Source organism: Cataglyphis hispanica, chromosome 12, assembly GCF_021464435.1.
Source record: "Cataglyphis hispanica isolate Lineage 1 chromosome 12, ULB_Chis1_1.0, whole genome shotgun sequence".
Lineage (NCBI taxonomy): Eukaryota > Metazoa > Arthropoda > Insecta > Hymenoptera > Formicidae > Cataglyphis > Cataglyphis hispanica.
Genome location: NC_065965.1, coordinates 2,941,863 through 2,965,668, shown reverse-complemented (window position 1 = coordinate 2,965,668; position 23,806 = coordinate 2,941,863). Strand labels below are relative to the sequence as shown.

The window sequence follows — 23,806 nt, the reverse complement described above, 5'->3', positions numbered from 1 at the left end:
CTGGACACGGACGCATTTACGCATGCGAGCACGATGAAACGAGAGAGCTGCACGCAATTTCTTTAGTTCTTCCATGGATGGACTAATTCAAGGGAATCGTCCAACATACGATTGTATATATCTCGCAAATATAAAAAATGCACATTTCACTATTTTCCGACTAGTTTTGAGAGCGGCATATTCGTGCTTCACTCTTTCATGCACGGCGAGAGCGGAAAAAGTACGCTCTTACTCTTCGTGAAGGCGTTCCCCGGGTGGACTCCGTTATGCACTTTTACCTTGATCGTGGATTGCAAATACCTCTCTTGCCTGACGATTTACAGATTCACTTTCGTGTATCGATTCGTAACGTGAGTCTTTTTCTCGAGTATAGTAATTGAGGACTTTGCGAAAGACAATGTATTAAATGTATGAAAATATGTAATTAAAATAATTTGTTGAACACAATATGAGTTTTCAATATAAACTTATAAAAAATTTTAATAGAATTTTAGAGTTAAAAATATGAAATACATTTTATTGAAATTTTCTTTTTTGTGCGACAATAATGTATAATAGATTATCTCTAAAATACACACACACATAGAATATTTATATTAAATATTATCAAAATATTTTTAATAATATGGAAAAGAGAAAAATTATTATAAAAATTTTATTATAAAAAAATATTATTAATTTTTTAATATTATTTTTTAAGGAATAAACTTCACATAAAAAAGATTATAAACGCATATTTTTTCTTTATAATAAAGATATATATAATTTTATATGCTTTACATATGTTAACATTATTGTATTTATTTCATAAGAAAACACATATATATGTGTTCTACAAAATATTTTTATCAAAATCGTATTATTTAATAAATATTAAATTAAATAAATATTAAAAACGTTTTTACTTAAAAGTAAATATATAATTAATTCATCTCTGGTCATCGCAACTGAAAGTGTTAATAAAAAATGCATTTTTGCTTTTTTATGACCCTTCTTCGTTTATTTAATGAAAGAGAAACCGAAGATTTTATAATAATTTAAAGATAAATTTTTTTTTCCGGATATTGCGACGCAATCTTTCTGAATCCTATCAATCATGTCATTATCACAGGTGTGGTCGGAGCAGTAAGGATTCATCGGTAGGGGAGACAGACGCACAGGTGAAAGTAAAACAAGTCTTGACGTTTTCAAACGTACGAGAACGTCACCGAGAAAGGCGTTGTTCGGGCGAAAATAAAAAGATCCTTCAAAGTTGCCGGAGGGTACTCCACTTCCTAGGTCGTTTGATCCTTTACGACTATCACCTTTTGTCTTCCGGCCAGCTGTCTTTAGAGTACCAATCCGGACTTTGGCGAAAATCACGCATTACCAAATAAGTTCTTCGCAGACTCCTTGTTCGACGCAGCCAACTGGCAATTACGCTCCGTTTAATGATCGTTGAGATCGAGCGAAGAGCAGAATCTTGGCCATTTCTTTGTAATGTTCGACACGTGACAGTCTCATGTCTGTCACTATCGAGTGATTGTTCGCCATTTGACGACGATGATAGAACGACATTCTATACATTTTCACTGCGCCACCGGACCATGCACTATCACTTTTATACTTGTATACATAGCAGTGTACTCTTGTATACAAGAGCAAAGAAATGTTAAACTAGTTTCTGCGATTTTTCCAGCGACTAAGTATAAAGGAGAAATTCAATGTCGGCAGATACATCATTAAAGGTGGAACCGTCGCGTCGATCTGATCTGTGAAATTGTTGGCAGACGAAGTGCCGGATGAGATAGCGATTAAATTGTGGAAGAAAGCATAACTTTTGTAGTCATTCGACTGCGATAAGCGAGTTATGGCGGAGATAGTGCGGCTGGTTGGTACAAATTAATAAATTCATTAATTAGTGGAAAATAATTCATTTTATTCAATGCTACTAATCTCTAACGTTGCTAATAGTAGTGCTAATTAAACTTGACGTCTAATTCTTTTATGCGGTCTAATTACAAACAGCTATTTTTTTAAGAAACTTTATTTCAATAGAGTTTCAACGATTTCAACGGTTCGTAAATTTATATTTGACATTTATGAGACATATATTTTTATTTTTGGATTGCAAAAATTTTTATTTTATTTGAACATATGTTTAAATATATTTTGATGTAAAATATAAAAATTAACAAATATGTGGAATACAAAATATGAATGCATGGTAAACATACAGCATAAATTAATGTCACAAAAACATTTAAAATTATTTATTAAAAATTGGGAATTTTTTTTGAAAGTATAACCTATAAATACAATGTTATTAATTTAAATAAATTTTTTTATAGTGATTATATTATGATATTTACTGTATAATTTCCATTTTTATGTAATTAAATAATATTATGGAATATTTTATTGATTAATAAAAATAAAAAATTAAGATAACTATATGTTTTATTAATAGTTACTAATATATTATATATTATTTTGTTACTCTGTTCACGTTTCTTTAATAAATACAATATAATAATATAAAATTCTCTTTAATCAATTATGTTTTATGAATCAATTCAAATAAATCTAATTACAGATTTTGCTTTGCTTGCTGTTGCCGACGATATTTGCCCAACCACATAAAACTAAGGATCCTAATGATAAACCATTTTTACCGATACATCCCGTCTATCCTTACAGCCCTAAGTTAATTAAACGAGGTGCCGAGGCAGAGTCAACTTCGCAATTAATGTCGGAATCGTTCGCGCCGAAAATCGACGCCAAGGATTCCTACAGTTCTAGTTACAATAACAATCATCAAAAAAATTCTTATTATTCTCATTACGATTCATATTCCAAAAACAATTCCCCTTCATCCGCTCATTCCTCGTACTACAACAACGATGCGTATCCTTACGCCAATTTACCCTACGTCATTTATAATCCGTATTCTACACAATACACAGTGAATCCTGCGTTGTATCCACCTCCGTCCTATCCGAATTATTATTACCAGCCACCCTACTATTATCCTCATTACTTCAATCACGCTCCCCTTTCGCCATTGCCAACGCCGTCGTCAGGCATCGACCAGGAAACATCGCAAGATTCCACCGAGACATCGGAGAAGGTCAAGCAGAGTACACAATCGAAAGATAATGAGACGAATCAGGACGCTTCTACGAGCCAATTCGTAGACGGCGGAAACTACATATCCGGCAACTTGAAGGATCTCGACGGGCAATCTAGCACGTACAAGATAGCCAATCCATACAATCAACTCGATGTTCAAACAAAGGGCCTGCCGATTTTCCTGCCGAAGACGACGTACAGAGTAATCAGCGTAGCGGGACAGCCAGTCGGCCCGGATTACCCGCTGCCCGCTCCGTACGTCAAAGCTCAGCAGATGGAACAGCTGATGAGCCAGACATTGGGCAATTTATTGGCGCAAAAACAAGCTGGTCAGTCTTACGAGAACGATAAAGACGTCTTAAGCAGTGTCAACGATGGATCATATACGAATCAAGATTCTTATACTTCAAACACACCATCATACGTCACTCTTTCGGGAGCAAAAACTAAAACTGGTGTAACTTACGTGATAAATGTCGATGGTGCCGCTAAAGTTAACGGAGAACGGATAAATTTACAAGAAGCTCCATCTCAAAAAACTTCGAATAAGAATACGAGATACTCGAGCGTCCATTATGTTCAAAAACCGGTATCGCAGACAACATACGCATCGTCTGATAATCGCATCAAGCATCGCGATCGTGTGGTCGATCGTCGACCAACAAATCAAAGAGATGACTATACTAATTACGACGCCCATGGTCAGTTCGGCAATAAACAGAAACAGAATTACAGAAGTTATCAAAATCAATCGGGCTATTATCAGAATAAAGATTTCACTGCCGCATCTCAGACGCCCCGATCTTACAATTATGAGTTCTCGGCTTACGAATCACATCAGGCACAGCAAATAAAACAAGATAAGATCAGTGCGGATGACGGTAACTTTGGAAATAAACAATATAATAAAGAATGATATTGCATGATCTACAAATGCGATAGAATGGTAGAAAAAATGGTGCTATTATATATAAGATATATTATATAAGATTGTTATAATTATTCGTTGTTATAGAACTGTTAAATTGACGCGATTATTTTTATTTTCAAGAAATATATACGTAACTATAAAAATTATCTCTAATATTTATACACACACACACACACACAAGTACTTTTTATATTTATATTTAAACTATTTACTTTATATATATATATATATATATATATATATATATATATATATATATAGAGAGAGAGAGAGAGAGAGAGAGAGAGAGAGAGACAGAGAGTAAAAATTTGATAATAAATGTCATTTTTATTGTAATTTTCTAAATATATTTCCATAATAAATATTAATTTTGTAATATATAAAATACACATTTTATACTCCGTACATTCTTATTGATTTACTAAATTTAATCAAAATCTATTAAATTAAAAATGTCTAACATTATTAATAGCTGCGAGAATCTATGTCGAGAATCTAATAGATACCAACGTTCCATATGATTTACTTTCGCGTTACCCATTAAATGAAAGGCTTGCCCGCAGGTGTGCAGATTGCCCCTTGATACGATTATACTTATATCACCTCTCTCCATCCTGCTTGATACTTTCTTCTGCAGCAAATGTCACTTTTGTGTTACCGGCAAAAATGCCAACGTAAGATGTATAATATTAAAATTTTAACGATTAAAGCGAAAGAAAAGAAAATGCGAAAAGAACTTATTTTTTTTTTTTACAAAAGCAGTGTTAGTATTTTAGAATGCATGATAAATTTTTTTTTGAACTCAGAAAATTGCGACGTCGCATCGAGTTTGACCCGGTGTGACCTAACAATGTAGATCTATTTGCGAGCCTTATGACCTACATATGTATACATAGCAATTTTAAGTACTTGTTTTGTAATCACTCTAGTATAATAAACGATCCTTTATGTATCTTTCGACGTTTGCACTCCTTTCTCTCTGTTGTACAACGAACCAATGTTTTGCGTTTATCTTCGTACTTTACTTTCGTTTGAGGGACGGGTTCTTGACTTTTTTCCTGCCATGTTCTTTTCGATGTAATTATACACACATGTTATTATAAACTCTTATACGATGTGCATGAAAATTTAGCAGATTAAGATACAGAAAATATTATACGAACGTGACGGCTTCAAGAATTAACCGTATCATTAAGATAAATTGCTTTAGGCGCTTGATAATTAATGTATATATATGATAGCAAATATTCTCTATTTTATGTCTTCAATATTGCAGATATTAATAAATTTTATCAAAAGTATCCAGGTTTTTTAACAAATAACAAATTTATTTAAGTTATTAAATTTATTTGTGTTTAAGTAATTATTATTGAATTATAAAGAAATACATTTAAAACTACAAAAGATGTGTTTTCATTATGCAAAGAATAAATATATTCGTGGAAAGTTGAAAATTAAAAGAGATGTAATTATAGACAGGTTACAATAATACACAATGCCATAATTTTATCTCGAAATTTTACAACATCATACTAATTAATCTTCCACTTGCTAATTAATTCTGTTATGGCCGTTGCATCGCACGATGCATCTTCTTAGCACGAGACTAATTGATCGTTCGAAATTTTTGGTCGTTTCATGTCTTAATGCGAATTACATGAGTCACGGTCATGGCATCTGAGAGCGGAAGAGATCCGGATTATGGAAATGTCTGGCTGATCTGACTGCGATGCGTGCCAGTCGCAAAAGGAAAGGGGAAGTGAAGCTGCGAGAGACTGTCCATTCGAATCAGGTCCGGCGTAACGAAAAGCTCTAAGTGAGATAAAAAATCTTTTTGATTAATTGTTATTCATTTTCTGCCTTTCGTAGAACTATTACTGCCATTTATAATCATTTGTTCATCTCTTTTGCAAATGCACTCTTTTTAGAAACCTTTTTACCTTAAAAAATCGAAGGCTAATAACATTATATATAATATTTTTTATATAATGTAATTAAATTATATAAAATGTCCAACAAAAATTAGATACAGTATTTTTCTATATAATTTCTTAAAACATTTTTGTGATTATAAATTTAAAATCACACTAAAACGTAAAGGTCTTTTTTATTATTAAAAAAAAAAAAAATTAGAAAATGTTTAACAAAAATTCTATAAAATATCTTTCAATAAAATTTTTAGACATTTTTTTATTATAACTTAGAAACCATGAAATTCTTTTCGTCGAGTTTCTCTCATAATTTCTAATTATATATGAATAAAATTGGCATGTTTGACAAAACTGCGTAGTTTATGCGGGGTACAATGTATTTTATTGCCAATCCTGGCGTGAACGTACATCACGGCAGGTGAGTGAGAGCTTCGCACTGTCTTATTTTATTTTGTGCATTCTCGTGCGCGCGCAAGTATGCCGATGGTTTAAAATAAAATCGGATGGACCAAGCCCGTTACTTTCTCGCAGCGACTTGATATCGATCGGCAACATACACGGTGACCCGGAAGCTCGAGAGAGGCGCGGTTGACTCTACACTGAGAGTACGCCGATGTAAATTCTGGAAAATGAGGCTGCAGCTTTTGGCGATGTATGGTAGAAAGTCCCATGTGTAGGCAGACATTCATTACTGTAACTGAAGCATTATTTTCTCTTTATGTTTACGAACCGTCAAGCGTCGTTATCTGCATTCCAACGCCAGGAAATACATTATATCGGGAAAAAATGTCACAATACTCAGATTAATTTATGTAAAAAATGCATGGGAGAACTATTCTTTTTATTTGACATTTTTCTACGCCGCTCGCTCTATTCCTTTGAATCTGATAAAAGACTACGCACAAAGTGCAATATTTATCTTTATCACATATTAAAAATGTTTTGTTTTATTTTTTGCATATACGTATAATATTAATTTATTAGGATTCTGATATAGCATGACTTGAAGATATAGACATTTTAGAATATTAAAATAGAAAAATAAATTAAATAAATATATTATTTACAATTCTATATTGAGAGAAAATTTTAAACCTTTTACATTAAAAAAAATGATATTAATGATTTAAATAATGATATAAAAAATAATTTAAATAAATTAATTAAATGCAGTGACTTCAAGATACTATAAGAAAAATTATATGAAGAAAAGCATACTTTGTTAATTGACAAGTGAGAATGAATGTTTTCTAATATCTAAACTATTCATCGATTTTACATTGGCATTTTATGAGAGAAATATGCAAAATACTATCTTTATTTGTACATTATGTTCGTATAATCAATCGAGTGAATTTCGAAAGCGACTGGCAGTGTGGTCAACTTGAGTGAGCATAAAAACATTTAACAGATCACTCGATAGACAGGTGATCGTAGACGAACCCAATGATTGAACTCGAGAAAGCGATCAGCCGAAAAGGTCAGATATTTGCATTTTATTTGTCGCTTCTCAAAAATAAAACTTTTTGTTATCGCATCGATTTAATTTACTTCCTCATTTTTTTATACGTTTCTTTCGTCCTTTTCTGTGCGAGTTTCGTCGAAGCGGTATAACGACGGTCGAGAAAGTTTTCCGTTTTAATTGCAGTTAATTTTTATCCTAAGCACAGCAGCATCGGTGATCGTTTGTTGAAACAGCGTGCGATATAAGGCTTCCATCCATACCTATGAATCAAGATAGAAAGTTCTGGTCTTTCTCATTTTTTTCTGTTTTGACAGATGATATTTCAGAATATCCGAGAAAAGGGTTCACCTTTATGCGATTCGAGGTGACCGTCTCAATTTTTGAGAAGAAGGGAGAGAGAAAGAAAGAGAGAGATCGCGAGTCATTATGAAATCTCCTTTCCATCTTCGCTATCCTTTCCCTTCCGTGACTTCCGACTACATCAATCAACTATTTTTGTCAGAAATCTCTGAAAGAAAATCGGTTTTCTTCTCTCTTTCTTCTCAATTTTCCTAGTTCTATTCTCCATTGTCTATAATAGAATAGAGTATGAGAGAGAGAGAGAGAGAGAGAGAGAGAGAGGGAAACAGTTGAGAGAGTAATTTCCGTTTATGAATTTTCAGGAACATTTTACCACGCGATTGTCGTGATAAGCGACGATAGTCCGCCTGGATGACTTGTCGGTTAACCGCCATCACTTGATTTCAATCCAATAAACAGCACGAACGAAGAACCGCTCGGATATACAATGCAATCTTTTACACTCTTTTGTAATATAATCCCACGTATTGTTGTCATGATTACTTTTACTAGTTATTGTTTAAAGCAAAAAAAATTCATTGTTAGACAATCTTGGAAATTGCGAGACAAATAAGCTTAGATGATCATTAATCCTTTAAAATAGAATATCATTCTAAGCAACAAATTTTAAATATAAGAGATCTTTCTTCATATTTTATATAATATATTTTAAACATATACATATACGTGTAAATATAAATTTTGTATGATAGTTGCAATGACATATAAAAGATTTTAAAAATAACTATATAAAAATTAATTAATTTATTAAAATTAAAAATTTATCAACACTTATATATATATATATAAATTAAATATAAATAAATATATATATATATTTATTAAATACATATATATTTTTAATAAATATATACATTTATTATCAGCATAATTTTTGGTAAGTTATTTATATGGAATTTGTCTGTTATACATGAATACCGAAGATTTATCACTATCTTTGAATTGGATAACGAGATCGCGTGTCCAGATCTCACAGCTCAATCTCGCATGCGATTATTAGACACGCAGTGGTGAGAATAATCCGCTTTTCCACAAGTGCGTACGCTATTATATCGTTCAATAATCGGAAACCGTCGCTTCCTGCGAGACTACATCGATCATTCTCTCCATTGTTGAACACTGACGTTAGCGTTTGTTTCTCATTACATAGAGTCTGAATTAATAAACGGTAGATTGTATCAAAAATTTTTGATGAATGTTACATATCTTGATAATAATGAAACAATTTAGAATTCTATTAATCATTATAATACATTCTGTTTTAAAAACCATATTTTATTATTTATTCATATACACACAATGTTCTTCACTGAAATTAAATTGCGAGAATACCAATTTTTAATAAATATTATATAAAGATAATTGAGTTTTTTTACACCAAAAAATTTGAACAATTTTATTCAACAAGATAATTATAAAAATTAAAAGAAATATGAAAGAAAGGTATCAATCTTTGAGAGCTTTGCACTTTCTCTTAAAATTACTTGAAATATTAGATACGCCTAATTATTTATTTTTTTCTTTTTGCTTAGTACATCATATCCTATTGTAACTTTTATTTATTTAATGTAAGAATTAAAACATACTGAGATTTGGTCATTTAGCAATTTTGTGCACTGAATAAGCGAGTGTGATAATTATCAAGGTTTAATGACGATGAAAAAACTAGAAGTGATTTACGCGGAAAGTATTTTGTCGATACTTATATCGTCAGTTTATTAACGCACTTTAGTGCAATCTGTTGAATTACCGCGGGCTGTGCGAACGGATATGTGTGTAGAAAGACGATAATCATTAAATACGTGAAGCTCGTTTCTAGCTTGATTTCTTCGACGATATATCATATTCTCAGGAGATTGTGATTTAATAATCGATTTTTTGCTTTCTGTTAATTACGCTTTAATGACTCGTCGAAGATACCGTGACTGTCTTTTCTTTTTTTATAGAAAAATTAGTTTTTCGTTTGATGAACGCAAAATGAAATGTTCCAAATAAAATAACATTTCTTTATTTATCGATCACTTAAAATTATGATCTTTATTTTATAAATTTTTATTCTGTACAATATGAGAGTGGCTCGTAAATGTTTCATGCATGAAAATATGTATTTGGCATCATTCAATTCAATTAATCCATTTAAATAAATTTAATGATAAAAATATTAATATAAGCTAAATATGTTTTTTTCTAAACTGTTAGTTTCTATAATTTCATATTTTACTAAAAAGTAATAAATTTTTTAATTGTCTTATCTTGTTTTTTAAAATAATTTAAAAAAATATAAAATTTAATTTCTAATGTTATGCTGTGACCTTTAGATTTTCGAGATATCAGTCTTTTTCTGAAATGAGATTCGGTTCTGAAACGGCTAGGAAGCAATTTGTTGAATATTCTCACTTTTACTCGAATCGCGATGATATTCTTCTACATGATCCACAGCCGACACGGATTATCACACACGCTTTGGTCAAGAAGTGAAGTGTTGCTTGACAGGGGATGCAGCGGTAGGGGTAAAGGCTATATAAGAGAACACATATCTGCTTTGGTTTTATAGAGTAGAGCTAGGTGCTTGTGTCGTGTTTGTATTTTTTGGTATATTTGCAACATGGTAAGTAAATGTTTTTAAAATGTTTCTATTTCTATAATTCAGTGAGGTAATATGTCATACATTATATAATTGTTTTGAAAAAAATACTTTATGTCGCTGAGAAAAAAAGACCAAAATTTTGAAAGAGTATTTATTCTATGATAGATTATAATCGATAAAAACGTATCTATGCGATAAATTTTCTTTTAAAGAAATCCATATTGATAAAGTAAAATTTTTTATGTAATAAAATAAAAATAACAATTTTATTTTTATATGCCAGTGAGTGAGTGAAAATCTTATTACGTAAAATATTTTGTAATTTTAATTAAATTTGACATTCATAAGTAATCCTTTCCTTAAAAATAATTAATTTAAAATTAAAATCATATAATATTCAAAAATATAACTGCACCTATACAAAGTATAAATGTGCGATTCTCTTATAAATCATGAATAATGAATCGTGCGATTTTTATTACGATCACACATAAAGTAATCGCGTGCATTGATAATCATTTTTCCCAAGCAATGCCAAGTATCGTCAAAATGGCTATTATGTCTAAATTCTTTTTCATACATGGCATACTATAAGAATGTGTAAAAATTCAATTACGGAGAATAAAAAAAGAGAAAGATATGTATACTTGTGTGAGTACGATACACTTGTCGGGGAATAAAGTCTGCCCTGTCCCAGAGGCGGGGCAGTACAATCTATATAAGAGTGGTCCATACCGGATGTTTGACCCAGAACTTCGCGTGCAGTGAAAGTGTGCCCGGTGTAAATACGTTTTTGCCGGAAACGATGATGGTAAATGCAAAAAGAATTCAAACAAATATAAATAGCCGATAAGGAATATCGGTTATTATTACTTTAACATTGTTTTATTACTTAAACATTGTTCGTAATATTTAATTTTACATTGTGTTATGTTTTTCCAAAGAAACTTTGTTAAACTTTCATAAATTTTATTTTAAATGTAGGATAAACATTTTTTTTATGAATTCTCACTTTTTTGACAACGAATTATATTGAATTTAATCAAGTATAGCTTTTATTAAAGTAATAGAAATATTATCAATAACTTTGAAAACATTTTTAAATAGTTGAATTTTACTAATATCTCTCAAAAAAATAATTAACTTTTTAAATGTTTGAAACAAACTAATCTTCATATATATATATATATACTCTTATATTTAATAATCTATACAGGTTTATACATGATTAGATGTGACTTAAAAAAAGAAGGTAAAAGAAGCGTGCATTGATAATCAATAGCAATTTTAACTTTCTCTTTTGATTGCAGAAAGTTTATTTAATTTTGGGTCTACTGGTAACGGTTGCATATGCCGAGAAGAAAATTAATCTAGAAGACATAGAAAGGGATAATCTGAGAGCTGAGAATAAAGCCAAGAACGAGAATATCCAGACCGATGAAACGAAATACGCCGTTCAACCCAATCAGCAGCAGTATCAAATATCGAACCAATATAGTACTTTGGATAGTAATTCCGAATCGTATAATCATCCTCAGGGATTTCAAGATGTAAAATATAGCGTAAGATATTAAGTCAATGTCGAAGCATATATAAATTTTTATTTATTTTTATTTTCTTACAATGGAAGGTTTTTGTTATCAAAAAATTTTTATAAAAATTATAATTGGATTTTATAATATCGTACATATTGTCTTTAAAAAAATATATTGTATAAAAAAATATTTTTTATACAAAATTTAAAAATTAATATAAATATCAAATAATACGTATTTACTCTTTTAATAACGTATTACATATATTATAATATAATATTGCTTTTCGATCTTTTTTATTAGAGTTTTTATTTTCTTTATTTTATTATTGTTATTAGCTACCACCTGAAGCATATATTCAACCCAACCAATATGCTGTACATGAAGTACAATATAAACAGCCAAGCCAAATTTTGCCACAGCAACATATTCTGCCAATACAATATTACAGAGGATATCAACAGCAACAGGAAATACCAGCAAAAGGTGTTACTTCCATTGCCTACGAATCTCAAAAATTTACTTACCAACCAGAAATAGCAGTAGGCAATCACATTCAAAATATTCAACAGAAAGCAATCACAGAAAAATACACAAAAGCCAACAGAGGTAAAAATTAAATATAAAATATTTTTCTAATATTATATATATGTTATTTTTATTTTATTATTTATGTAGTGCACACTATTTTAAGTAATAATATAAAAAGTATTTTAAACCGATTATATCAAATAAATTATGTACTATTATGTACTAATAAATTTATTACAGAATAAAAAAAAATGTAACAATATACCAAAATAAAAAAAAAATTATTGTTTAAAAGCTAAGTAAAATATTTTCTGAACATAAATCTGTGTGGCTATATTCATTATACATATATATATATATATATTACACAAATAAATGTATATAATATTTAAATGCGCTTTCTTATTTGCAGAACCTGTTTATCTCGATGTTCCGGTGACTCAGCTGCTTTCTTATTATCCCCAATTGAATATTAATTCTCCGAGTGGAAAAAGTGCCGGATTGGTGCAACCTTCGTTACATCAGTTAGCCAACAACGCTCAACAAATTTCCATACCCGTGTACGCTCCCGTATATAATCAGAAACAATTAGTCTCTTCTGCAAAAACATCTTATTCCACAGTTGTGCCAACAACATTTAGGACCAAAGTAAGTTTAAATCGCATCTTCGAACGCAGCGCGTTCTATAACTACATTATATTTTTATACAAATAATTAATCGCAATACTGCAATATCATAATTTTAACAAGATAAGAAAAAAGTTAAGCTTACTTTTCTGCATTATAAATAAATAAATTTCTAAATATTTTTATATTAAAATAATTAGGAAGTTAGTAATTGAATTTATTATCTAATCATAAATGTTTCAGGCATCAAAAGGATCGGCTTATAATCTCCCAATTACGTCGAAGAAAATTAATTTGTCCACACTGCTGACGACACCCGTATACGTGCAACCCCAACAGTTGCCTGCTAAAGAAAAGACGCTGTTGCACACGCAAGCTTATATCACGCCGTCGCAACCACATTATGTGCAGCAGTTAGTTTACGCGCAGCCCGGCATAGTTTACACTGATCCTGCTGCCGCTTACAGCGATATTTATGCTCGTTTTCCAGCATACATTCAAGACAATTCTCTCTCTGGACAGATAAATCAATATCAAACCCAACAACAATTGTACGTTATACCGACGATTAATGCCGAAACGCCGAAAAAAGTCTTGCAGGAGCAAATTGGCCAAGATCTTCCACAAAATTATGTTAAGGTTTGTATAAGAGAGAATTTGAAATAAATTTACCACAAAACTATCGTTTCAAACAAAATAAATATAACTGGCGTGACTACGTTACATTAATCAACTTTTTTCTAACTCGCGAAGAGGGTTATATGATTACATGATTAAAGATTTAAATTACGTGAGCATCATTAACGGGATAATTTGCTAACTAATTAGTATAATTTAATTATATTTTTTTGCTGTGTGCAATATTACTTATATACTACTATATTGTATATATTTTTTATTATTTAATATTTTTGCATTTTAATGAATAAAAAACGCGCGTATGCTATTTTTCATAAAATACTTTTAGTATCTCCTTTTTTAAAAGTAATAATAAAATCATCATATACTTTGCTATTTTAATATTTTTTTGTTTGTTTTTTTTTTATTGAAGCATTTATTGCTTTTAAATATATAAAAAATAAAATATTAAATAAAAAAATTTTATTATATGTAATTAAATAAATTTGAAATATTTCGTAAGTTCTCTTTTCTCCGGAGTTTTCTTTTAAATAGGTTATTCAACGATATAAAAATTTTGAGTTTTTTTAAACGTGTTAGGTGCCTGAAGAACCCAATGCTCACTTCGTGCCACCGCAATTGCCTCCACAGGACTTTAAATCCGGTATTACGCAATTGAAACCTGTTTCTATCGAAGACGAACAATCTTTGCCGGTGCAAGATCAGTCTTTGTCAGTGCAAGATCATTCCTTGTCTACAGAACCAAGGTCGCTACTCGATACGTATATTCCGAGTAAAATCATCGCTGCGCAAGATAGCGCCAGGTATAATAGCGAGAATAAATTAGACGTACTAAAATATATCTATAAAAATATTACTACTTTTGTACTTAATACTAATTACTTGCCACAATTGCCGTTCTAGGTACAGAGAAAGACCAATAAAATTGGAAGGAGGTTTTCTTCCGTCAAAAGTAAATTTTGCGTTTAAGAAGCGCAAATCCGAATGACGAGAATCGCTGTAAGCGATATGACGATTGACGAATGTCATACATAAGGGTCAGTACAGCATAAAAACATGATTATTAATAATTATGACGACTGAGGCATATTTGGGGATGACATCGAAAATATGCTGACTGAAAATAGAGATCAGCAGCATCATCGCATCTAGTCTTTCTTTGAAGATTTTGCAACTTTTTATATTGTTTTCTTTTAATGTTTGTAGCGACGCGAGAGTATCTATGTAAACGGCGTATCTTGTGTTTAAGATTTTTCAATAAAATTTGAAATGACAAAAAATAAATTGATGAAACCACCTCTTCAGAGCGTAGATTTGAGACACATGAGAATGTTAGTGTAGTAATACAAATAATTATATTTTATGTAAATTAACATAATGTAATTATTTGTTTTTGTTTTTTTTATTAAAGCATATCATGTTTTTTAATTTGATAGAATACAGGCATATTTTATGTTTTTTAAATAACATGTATATCATAAATATAATTAAGTAATAAGAAATTGAATTTTGTTTTCATACTCTCTGACATTTTTTGCTTATTATTATTTGCATTCCACTATTTATATTTTAATTACGTTTTTATAAATAATTTATATATATAATCAAATCTGAAATAATTTTTATATAAATTGATAAGTTTCATCATCATTACAAATTATTTAAATTTACTTTCTTACACATGCAAATAATTTTATTTTTAAGCAATGATAAGCTTTTTTTATATTTTTTTTTTTTTGTTTCTATTTTAACCTTACAATTTTAATTAAATTTTATTATTTTATGTCATTATAATATACTCTTCCAATTTTTTTTTATACATAATATAATGATTCTAATAACAAACATCATATCTAATAATTAGCACATATAAATAATAATAATATTATCATTTTTATTTAAAAAAATATTTTTTTTTTTATTTATAAATAATATCATTTTTAATACTAAAAATTTTAAAACTATAATTAGTCAAAATATTATTTGATCTTTATTCAATGTTTGATTCATTAAACAAATTGCTCAAAAATATCAGATTAATTAAATTTCTTAATATTAATTATCAGCACTTTTCATAGTGCAATTTTTTTTTAATTTAAAGTTTTATTAGTTTTATTAGTTTTATTCTTACACAAATTTACTTCACAAAACAAAGATGTGATATATATGTTTTGTATGTGTGTGTGTAAAGAATTTGCTGTAACTTTATAAAAGGAAGTAAAAAATACATTAAGACGATAAAATCAATTTAAAATAGTGATGGATTGTAGAAAACATAAATAAATAAAATTTATGTTATTTAGGATTAGAAAAGATAGATTAAAAAATTATATAGCTTGTACAACTATAAAAATTTTATTTTACCTAATGAGAATAGTGTGTGTGAAAACGATAAGGTTATTTATTGGTGATTGATATGTCTGAGATTATATAAAATTATCAATTATGTTGACAATTTATGACAATTTATGACAGTTTTGCAATGTATGTTGGATACCAAAAAGCCATGAATTATGGGAGGAATATTTAATGTCGAAAAGAGAATGCATATATATATATATATATATAAGTATTTTTGCGAGCACAGTATATCGGCAGAGATCCTTTATACGAGAAAGCTGATGTCACGGAGACAAGTCCAACGGTGTAGGCGCATCGAAATTAACCGCTTGAAATTCTGATTGCCACTTTGTCATTAACTCTGCATTATGCACAAGGGAGATGCTTTCTTTTTCATAAATGCATAATTTACTGGACTTTTCTGCAGATACATTTCGCGATATGTTCAAGCTAAAATGGAATTAAATGTGAGCTGCATTTCGCACATATTATACTTTTAAATATATGATAATATATTCTCATGGGCTGTATTCGTTATGAATAACGTAATTTTCCGTAGATGGCTGAGTTCTGTTTTTCACATAGAAATATATTCTAGATTGATACTTCGTTAACGAGCGTTCTACGGCGTTCTATGGCATCTCCTTTGAGGTCCAAAACTAACTTTCTTAATCTGAATTAGAATATAATAGAATTTATGTTGGTTAGTTTGCGTAATAGAAAAAGGCTCGCGTAATCAATATGTTCTGTCAGAATGGTCAATATGGTCTGTCAGAAATCACTACGCTACTGGCAGGTGTCTTTCCGTATCGAACACGAATAGCGTTCGTTTCGCTGTGGTGAAACTATAATGATGGTATCTCTCTCACACAGAAGCGAGGGCATATAAGGTGGGATGTTCTGGCCTCAGCTTCATCAGTACCAAACATACACGACAAGTTTGCCAAGCCAGCAGGTTTAAGGTCGGCCGTCATGAGTCTTGCTAGAGTATACGTAAGTACTTGAATTAAACTTACCTCCGATAATATCCTGCAGGAACTTCTCTTCGTTCAAATCCTTGTTTCGCATCTTATTCATACTAATGCTGATGTGTAGCGCGTTTGTTATCGTGATGTATTATAAATTAATTACATGTGTGTGTGTGTGTGACGATCTATTGAAAATTACATTTAATAGAAATATGGTTTTTTTATTATCTCTTTTCAATAAATAAAAATAAAAATAAAAATAATAAAAAATTCTCTTTCAAATATGTAATGTTTTATTAGTAAAATAAAAATTTATTATTATTTTTCCGCGCACCTTAGCTATTTTAATTAATATTACAATTTTCTTTTAAAAATATATCGTATTCTCTCATATTGTATTGATATAATAATGTGGAAAAGTGTATATTATATGAAAGCAATCTTTTTTTCTGCAATCTTTTCTCATGATTGTAATATATATTTTGTCTTCTTCATGATTATAATATTTTAATCTTTTAATAAAACGTTTTATAATTATAATTACAGAATCACATTTTTTACGATAAACGTCACTGATACTGTTATATGTAATCGAAAAATTGACTATTGTGCGTGAAATACGTTATTAGCAGGATTGATCGCGCAAAATCCCTGTTGCAGCTGTTCTATACGAATTTATTAATCTCTTCGATTGAAGCTTTAATACTGAAAATCTGTGGGAAATATTTTAACAGAAATTCGGCAACCGACATATGCTGTCATTTTTCAGTGTACAATAGCTTCAAAAAATTCTTTTTTCTCGATCACGCACAAATGTTTCCTGGATCCGATCGGACGTAATTGCGGTGAAAGTGCCTCGGAATTTTTTTTTATGTCCACGATACGAGGAGGCGACGATAAAGTAGCCGGCAGATGTGCTTTTGAATAAGTCAGTGAAAGTCAATGGGGATGCATCATTTCTCTCTCTCTCTCTCTCTCTCTTTCTCGATTATTCATCGCGAGGAAGATCCGATCGCGGTCTTTTCGGCGTTAAATAACGTGCGGTTTCGCATCGACGTAACGATCGAGACGTCGTGAGATCGGCATGAAATCTGCCGTCTTCTCGATTGCAACACGATTGCTCATGTTTTTACATTTCAACCGTCGTCAATTCGATCGACGCATTGATGAACGGCTGCTTTTGACAGATCGCGCACGCATCCTTCTTCATGTCGCATGCTGAATATTTATTGGGTCATTAACGCCGAAATTGCAGCGCTGGATGCAGCCGGCATGGTTACAGTCGGAAAATGGGAAAGGATTTGATTGATACAATTTGTTTGAAAACATACTTTGCCGTTTTCGATGTCGAAAAATAAATATAATTTATAATTATGAAAGAATTATATAATTATAAAAGAAGCTAGATGTCATTCAAGTTTTACATTTGCAATATATGAATTTTATGTTTAGTTTGTATTTACTTTAACTTTGTTATGTTTTTTTTTTCTTTAGAGAGAAGGAGAGAAAGAGTTTTCTTTTTCTTTTTATTTATTTAAATAATTAGTATGTATTAAATTAAATCGAAAATATATATGTCAAAGTATGATTAAACTAAAACATAAATTGTGGAAAATAGTGGAAAATAAATTCTTTACAAATGTTACTTATATTCTTTTTGAAGCTATTTTTTTATTTTGAGCATTTCATTGTATTTATATAAATATGTATTTATCATTTTTTTTTATCTAATTTTTTTAGCTGATATTGATAATGTTTCTTTTATTATATAATCACATTTTAACATTATTAGATTTTTACTTTTTATACAATTATTGGTAAGGTATTTTACTAGTCGAATAAAAAGCGCTTTCAACCACTATCATACTGCGTGGATCGTGGATGTTTAAAGAAAGCGGTGAAAATTGCAAGTGCTCGGCGAATGAAACCTGTTTAACGATGTTGACCAACACACTTGACTCTGACTCTACAGAAATATCTTTTCATATTTCCTCTTTCGGCTACTTCCTTTTCCCAAGGTCGTAATTATCCACTTATTATCTTCGCAATTATAACATAATTTATTGAGAGACATCGATAAATAAGATGAACGCTATTTTACATTCTTTAAGATGTTACATTTTATTATGGTTGCAAGAATTCAATCAGAATTTCCTCGAAGCATTCCTCATATTCACTTGACAAACAGGGAAGAGAAGTGAAAGTGAGATTACCTTTACCGTAGCATCGAGATCGATGACCAACACATTGTTACATTGTTTTGCTGCGATTTCTTACATACATATGCCTCTGACTTTCAGATCATCGCATTCCTATTGATCTTTGGAACGCTCTGCAACACAGAAACTACCGGAAGCAAAAAGATCAAGGTGAACGACACGGACAGCGTCGAGCATTCCGTTTCCGACGATGTTCCGAATGATGCCGAGAGCGCGGAGCAAGAGCAAGACAGCGCCGTAAAGATCATGCCGATTTTACCGCCGATAATACTTATAGATTTCGATAACACAACCTCGGGTGATAACGCGACCGCCGATGAGAAGTCGAAGCGTACCATCAACAACCACCTTGGTTACGGCTTTGACCGGAACGTGCTGCACGCCCCGCGGAAGTACAATTATTACTTTCCCGCTGGGAAAACCGGAACCACCGTGTCCATAGAGGAATCTATCAGTCCGTTTCTGCCGAGGACTATAATTGAAAAAATACCACCATCGATCAATCAAAAACCAGTTCTCGATTCGTACGCGGATCTAAGATCCCAGTCCGGATCGTACGAAAATCGCGACTCGATCAGATTGAATTTCCAGAATCCAACGAGCTATCAGTATTACAATCCTGCGATATCTCAGCCCGTGTTCGGGCTGCGAACGAAATTGATAAAGACGTCCGACCCCGAGCGATATCGGAGCTTCTCTTCAACCGTGAGACCTCCCATCGAGACGTACTCAAACGTGGATTATCGAGACGGTGCGTACGCGTCCACCACACCGCAATCTCTGATGTTAAACTCTGCGGAAGCGGAGGCGGGTTACGTCACTCCAAGCCCGCAAAGTTACACGACCTCCAGTTCAAATCGATACGTTTACGTCACACCAAGTCCGCCGTCGTATGCCGAGGTGAATTCTCAGAGATACTTGGGACAGCACGCGATAAACGTGCAAGCTTACGCGCCGGTGCAAAGCTCGGTGGAATCCTCGACAGTTAATTCCATCGACACCGCTGTTTTCTTAGAAAACATCGGCGTTCAATCAAAGGTGAATTCTCACGATTACAGTCGACCTTCTTTGAACACGATGGAATCTTCGAGCTCAGCACCCAGTCAATCCAGCTACGCGGAGAACGCCGGATCGTTCGCCAATCTGCCCAGATACACAGTGGAAAACGGCGTCAAATATGAAAACAAGATATTCTGGAAGTATCCGGATGGTCGAGTGTCCGATACGCCACCCAGGACGTATGAAACTTACTCTGAGTACCCGTCCCTGGAGGCGTTACAGGCCGCCAGGCCGTCTCAGGACGCGTCGCAGATCGATGAGTCCGTTTCCACGAAGAATAATGTGTTGTCGCAAGGCCCAATGCAATTTCCGATATCACCGGAACCCAGCGGTCCCCCGACCCCGTTCATATCGGCCGAGACCTTGTCTAAACTGCCGCAGCAGCAGGCATATCGGTTGGGCTATCAGAATCTTGTGGGTCAGAAGCAGATCGTTCCGCAGCAAGCGAGAGCTGGCAGCGGAGTCACATATTCGACAACCTCTTCGCCGTTGAGAAATTCTGTCAAGGCAAATGGGAAGAATCAAAAAAATCGATACGAGACATCGAGTCGACCTATCTCGAAATATATGGTAAACAGTCCGAATCCGGAATATATCAATTCTTATACCACGGAGAGCGCTCCGAGAAGCACGACGCCCAGCAGAGTTTTTGTACCATCGAGTGAGTTAATATTTTATAATATTTTTTTTATATAATAATTATTATATTTGATAAAATAAGTATCCCCGGAATAAAGAATATTATTTTTCATAATGTTTTATGCTCGATATATGATTTTGGCCTTTTAAAGATTTCTGAAATTATTAAATATAAATTTAATATAAAAAAATTAAATAATAAGGATTTTAATTTTATAGCAGATAATAAATTTTTAAAATTCTTGTAATAAATTTTGTATAAGTTTTTTATAATTACAAATTATACATTCGATCTGATATTAAAATTAATAGCACATAAATGTTAAATGAAAAAAAAGAATGATTATTTTTTCTTCTTAAAATCTTCTTTATTGAATTAATATTGTATGTTTTCAGCTCACAAAAATTCAGCCAAGAAAACTAACGTGAACGGTAAAAATCTGGATAATTATTCAAATCTGCAGTACGGAGACCTATTGAATTACAATCCATCGATTTCGCAGTACATTAAGAATCCCGCGTCCATTCTCAATGTGCGGCCGACATTTGTGCAAGCCGGAAACTCTCTCATACCCGTAATTATTCTAAGAGTAGATGGCGTATCGCCTATTCAATCCAATGCCACGCCGAACGTGAACCTGAAGGCCCTTCTGCAACAGTATCTTCTTCAGTATGCCAGAAGTATCGAAGAATTGGCGCGACCGACCAATTTTGATTTTGGCAGTAATCAACTCCCAAAGGATCAAGCTTCATTCTCCACGAGTCCACTGCGACAGCTGGCACAATTATTACAAAATAGTAATGCTCAAGATCTGGTCGGTAATCCTACATCGGAATCTTACATCGGCAGAACGAGTTATGAGGCAAGCAATTTGGATGTCGAGAAAAGCCTCTCGAGCGTGAAATACGGCGAACGCACAGCTATCCGACCGAAAGTGAAGAGCGTGCAAATCGTGGATGATCCGAGGTTCGAAAATCATAGAATTAAGAACTGAATTGTGCATGTATGATAAAAAGCAGAAAAAATTGCGAAGAGAAATAATCCTTAACTTTCGTGCTCTATCGTTCAATTCGATCTTTCCGCTAGTTGAGTTATTAAAAATTATATACTCTAATAATTATACATTTAAATTCTTTATAACTACGATAGAACGCGAAAGTTAAGTCAAAGCGACTGATTATTATGACGACATTAATTGCCAAGAATGATATCAAATCCAAAATGTCCCATAAAAAAATATTTTTTACAATTTTTTATTTCAAAATATTTTAATAATTAAGTGTAATATACATTATTTGGTATATTTTATCATTTTAATCTTGCAATTAAAACGTTTCGTGCCATGAAACAATTTAAAAAAATAATTGACATTATATCGGACATTAGTGATAGTAATTTAATGGGTTTGTGCAATGTATTATAATGTCTACAATATGTACCTGCGCTACTGATTTGCTGAGAACCGGAATCTGTTAGTGTTAATACTTCTTGTTCTAGGAAAGCAGTAGTATAATCGAAGCACACTTGTGGCTTTGCAAATGTACCTACGAAAAATTAACCAAATTTTTATACTTCAGAAAGGTACCTTTTAAGTTGTAATGTTTAAGTTTTCATACACAATATAAGCTAATCATAACTTGTATACTGAATTGTTATAAACTAATAAAGTGAGCAAGTAAGAGACATCTTTTTATACAAATTCTGTTGCTGTTATTTGTGCCTAAATTTTTTATATAAATTGTTTGTATAAAAAAGGACTAATTTTTTTTTACGTTTGTATACTTTTCATTATTTAAAATTTACTTCTGTCGGATGTTGCTTATTTTACATATTCTGGAAATATTGTAAATTCTATAAACTTTTAATTTGAAAAATTTTGTATTATATTTTAATAATAAGCTTTTTTCTTTTAAAAAAATGTGTAATAATATATTCTATTAGATAAAGATAATTACATGTATAAAGATTAATGCAGCAAGAGAAAAGCAAGTAATAGTATAATAATATTCTATATGTGCATAAATAGATAATGATAAACAAATGATGAATCATTATGATTAAATCAGAATCTGTATATGATTGCTAAGACATGGTTTTCTGCTTTTATTCTTATTTCTTTTCTCATATATATTATAGCTTGATCTAGTTTACGTATTGAAAATTTTATTTTTGGAACAGGACTTTCTAAAAAACAGAATATATTATACTATAAAGATTTTAATTAACTTATAAAATCTAAAAAATATGAATTGTGTCTAAAAAAAATTACTTGGTATCTTTTTCATGAATAATCTTTTGTCATATATGAAATATATCTTTCTTCAATTATATTTATAATTATTACTGAAATTATTACTAAGATAGAAAAATAGATAACACAAATTGATTAAAAGGCAGTTTCTATATAATTAAAGACATTCTATATGATATATTATCTGAACAACATAGGTATGTATATATTATCTGATCATTTATTGAGAAAAATGATGCACTTTAGATTGAAACATAGTTATTAACTTTCCTAATGTGATCATACGGTATATATGTATATATAAGTAAAGTAAAAGTCTTTGACCTTACAATAAGAATTGTTATCGATTTACGTCCAGCACATCAGCGGTCATTGAGCGTAATTATACTTTTACTCATGGACAATGCTTAAATATACTTTTGTGTATGTGCGTGTTAATGTGTATAATAATATTTAAATTAAAAATGTACTGCCACATAATGGCGCGTATACGAGTGTGCATGTCCAAAGATATGTGTATCGACATGACCGGTGTCGTTGAACCGGGCAATTAAAGTTAATTATCTGACACGAGTAAGAAAGACGTTCAACCCGCGCTCTACACAGTAGTTA

At 31.4% G+C, this 23,806-nt stretch overlaps 3 protein-coding genes across 5 annotated transcripts; all 3 read left to right on the top strand.

Moving 5' to 3' along the window:
* Nucleotides 1-1,740: 1,740 nt before the first annotated feature.
* On the top strand, nt 1,741-4,166 carry LOC126853276 (uncharacterized). Its single transcript, XM_050598875.1, has 2 exons — nt 1,741-1,870; nt 2,576-4,166. Exons 1-2 carry the CDS (start codon nt 1,850-1,852, stop codon nt 4,025-4,027), a joined length of 1,473 nt encoding a protein of 490 aa, XP_050454832.1. The 5' UTR covers nt 1,741-1,849; the 3' UTR covers nt 4,028-4,166.
* Nucleotides 4,167-10,370: 6,204 nt separating this feature from the next.
* On the top strand, nt 10,371-15,219 carry LOC126853277 (uncharacterized). 3 transcript variants are annotated; one of them, XM_050598878.1, is made up of 7 exons: nt 10,371-10,406; nt 11,696-11,947; nt 12,259-12,529; nt 12,864-13,099; nt 13,322-13,717; nt 14,297-14,520; nt 14,621-15,219. In XM_050598878.1, exons 1-7 carry the CDS (start codon nt 10,404-10,406, stop codon nt 14,703-14,705), a joined length of 1,467 nt encoding a protein of 488 aa, XP_050454835.1. In that variant the 5' UTR covers nt 10,371-10,403; the 3' UTR covers nt 14,706-15,219. The 3 variants fall into 3 exon arrangements, with proteins under 3 accessions (XP_050454835.1, XP_050454836.1, XP_050454834.1); XM_050598879.1 differs by lacking the exon at nt 10,371-10,406 and adding an exon at nt 11,110-11,196 and having other exon boundaries at nt 11,696-11,935; XM_050598877.1 differs by lacking the exon at nt 10,371-10,406 and adding an exon at nt 11,110-11,196.
* A 1,737-nt stretch (nt 15,220-16,956) lies between these two features.
* On the top strand, nt 16,957-22,642 carry LOC126853266 (uncharacterized). Its single transcript, XM_050598859.1, has 3 exons — nt 16,957-17,050; nt 19,326-20,964; nt 21,339-22,642. The coding sequence occupies exons 1-3, from the start codon at nt 17,030-17,032 to the stop codon at nt 21,935-21,937; spliced, it is 2,259 nt and encodes a 752-aa protein (XP_050454816.1). The 5' UTR covers nt 16,957-17,029; the 3' UTR covers nt 21,938-22,642.
* Nucleotides 22,643-23,806: the final 1,164 nt, after the last annotated feature.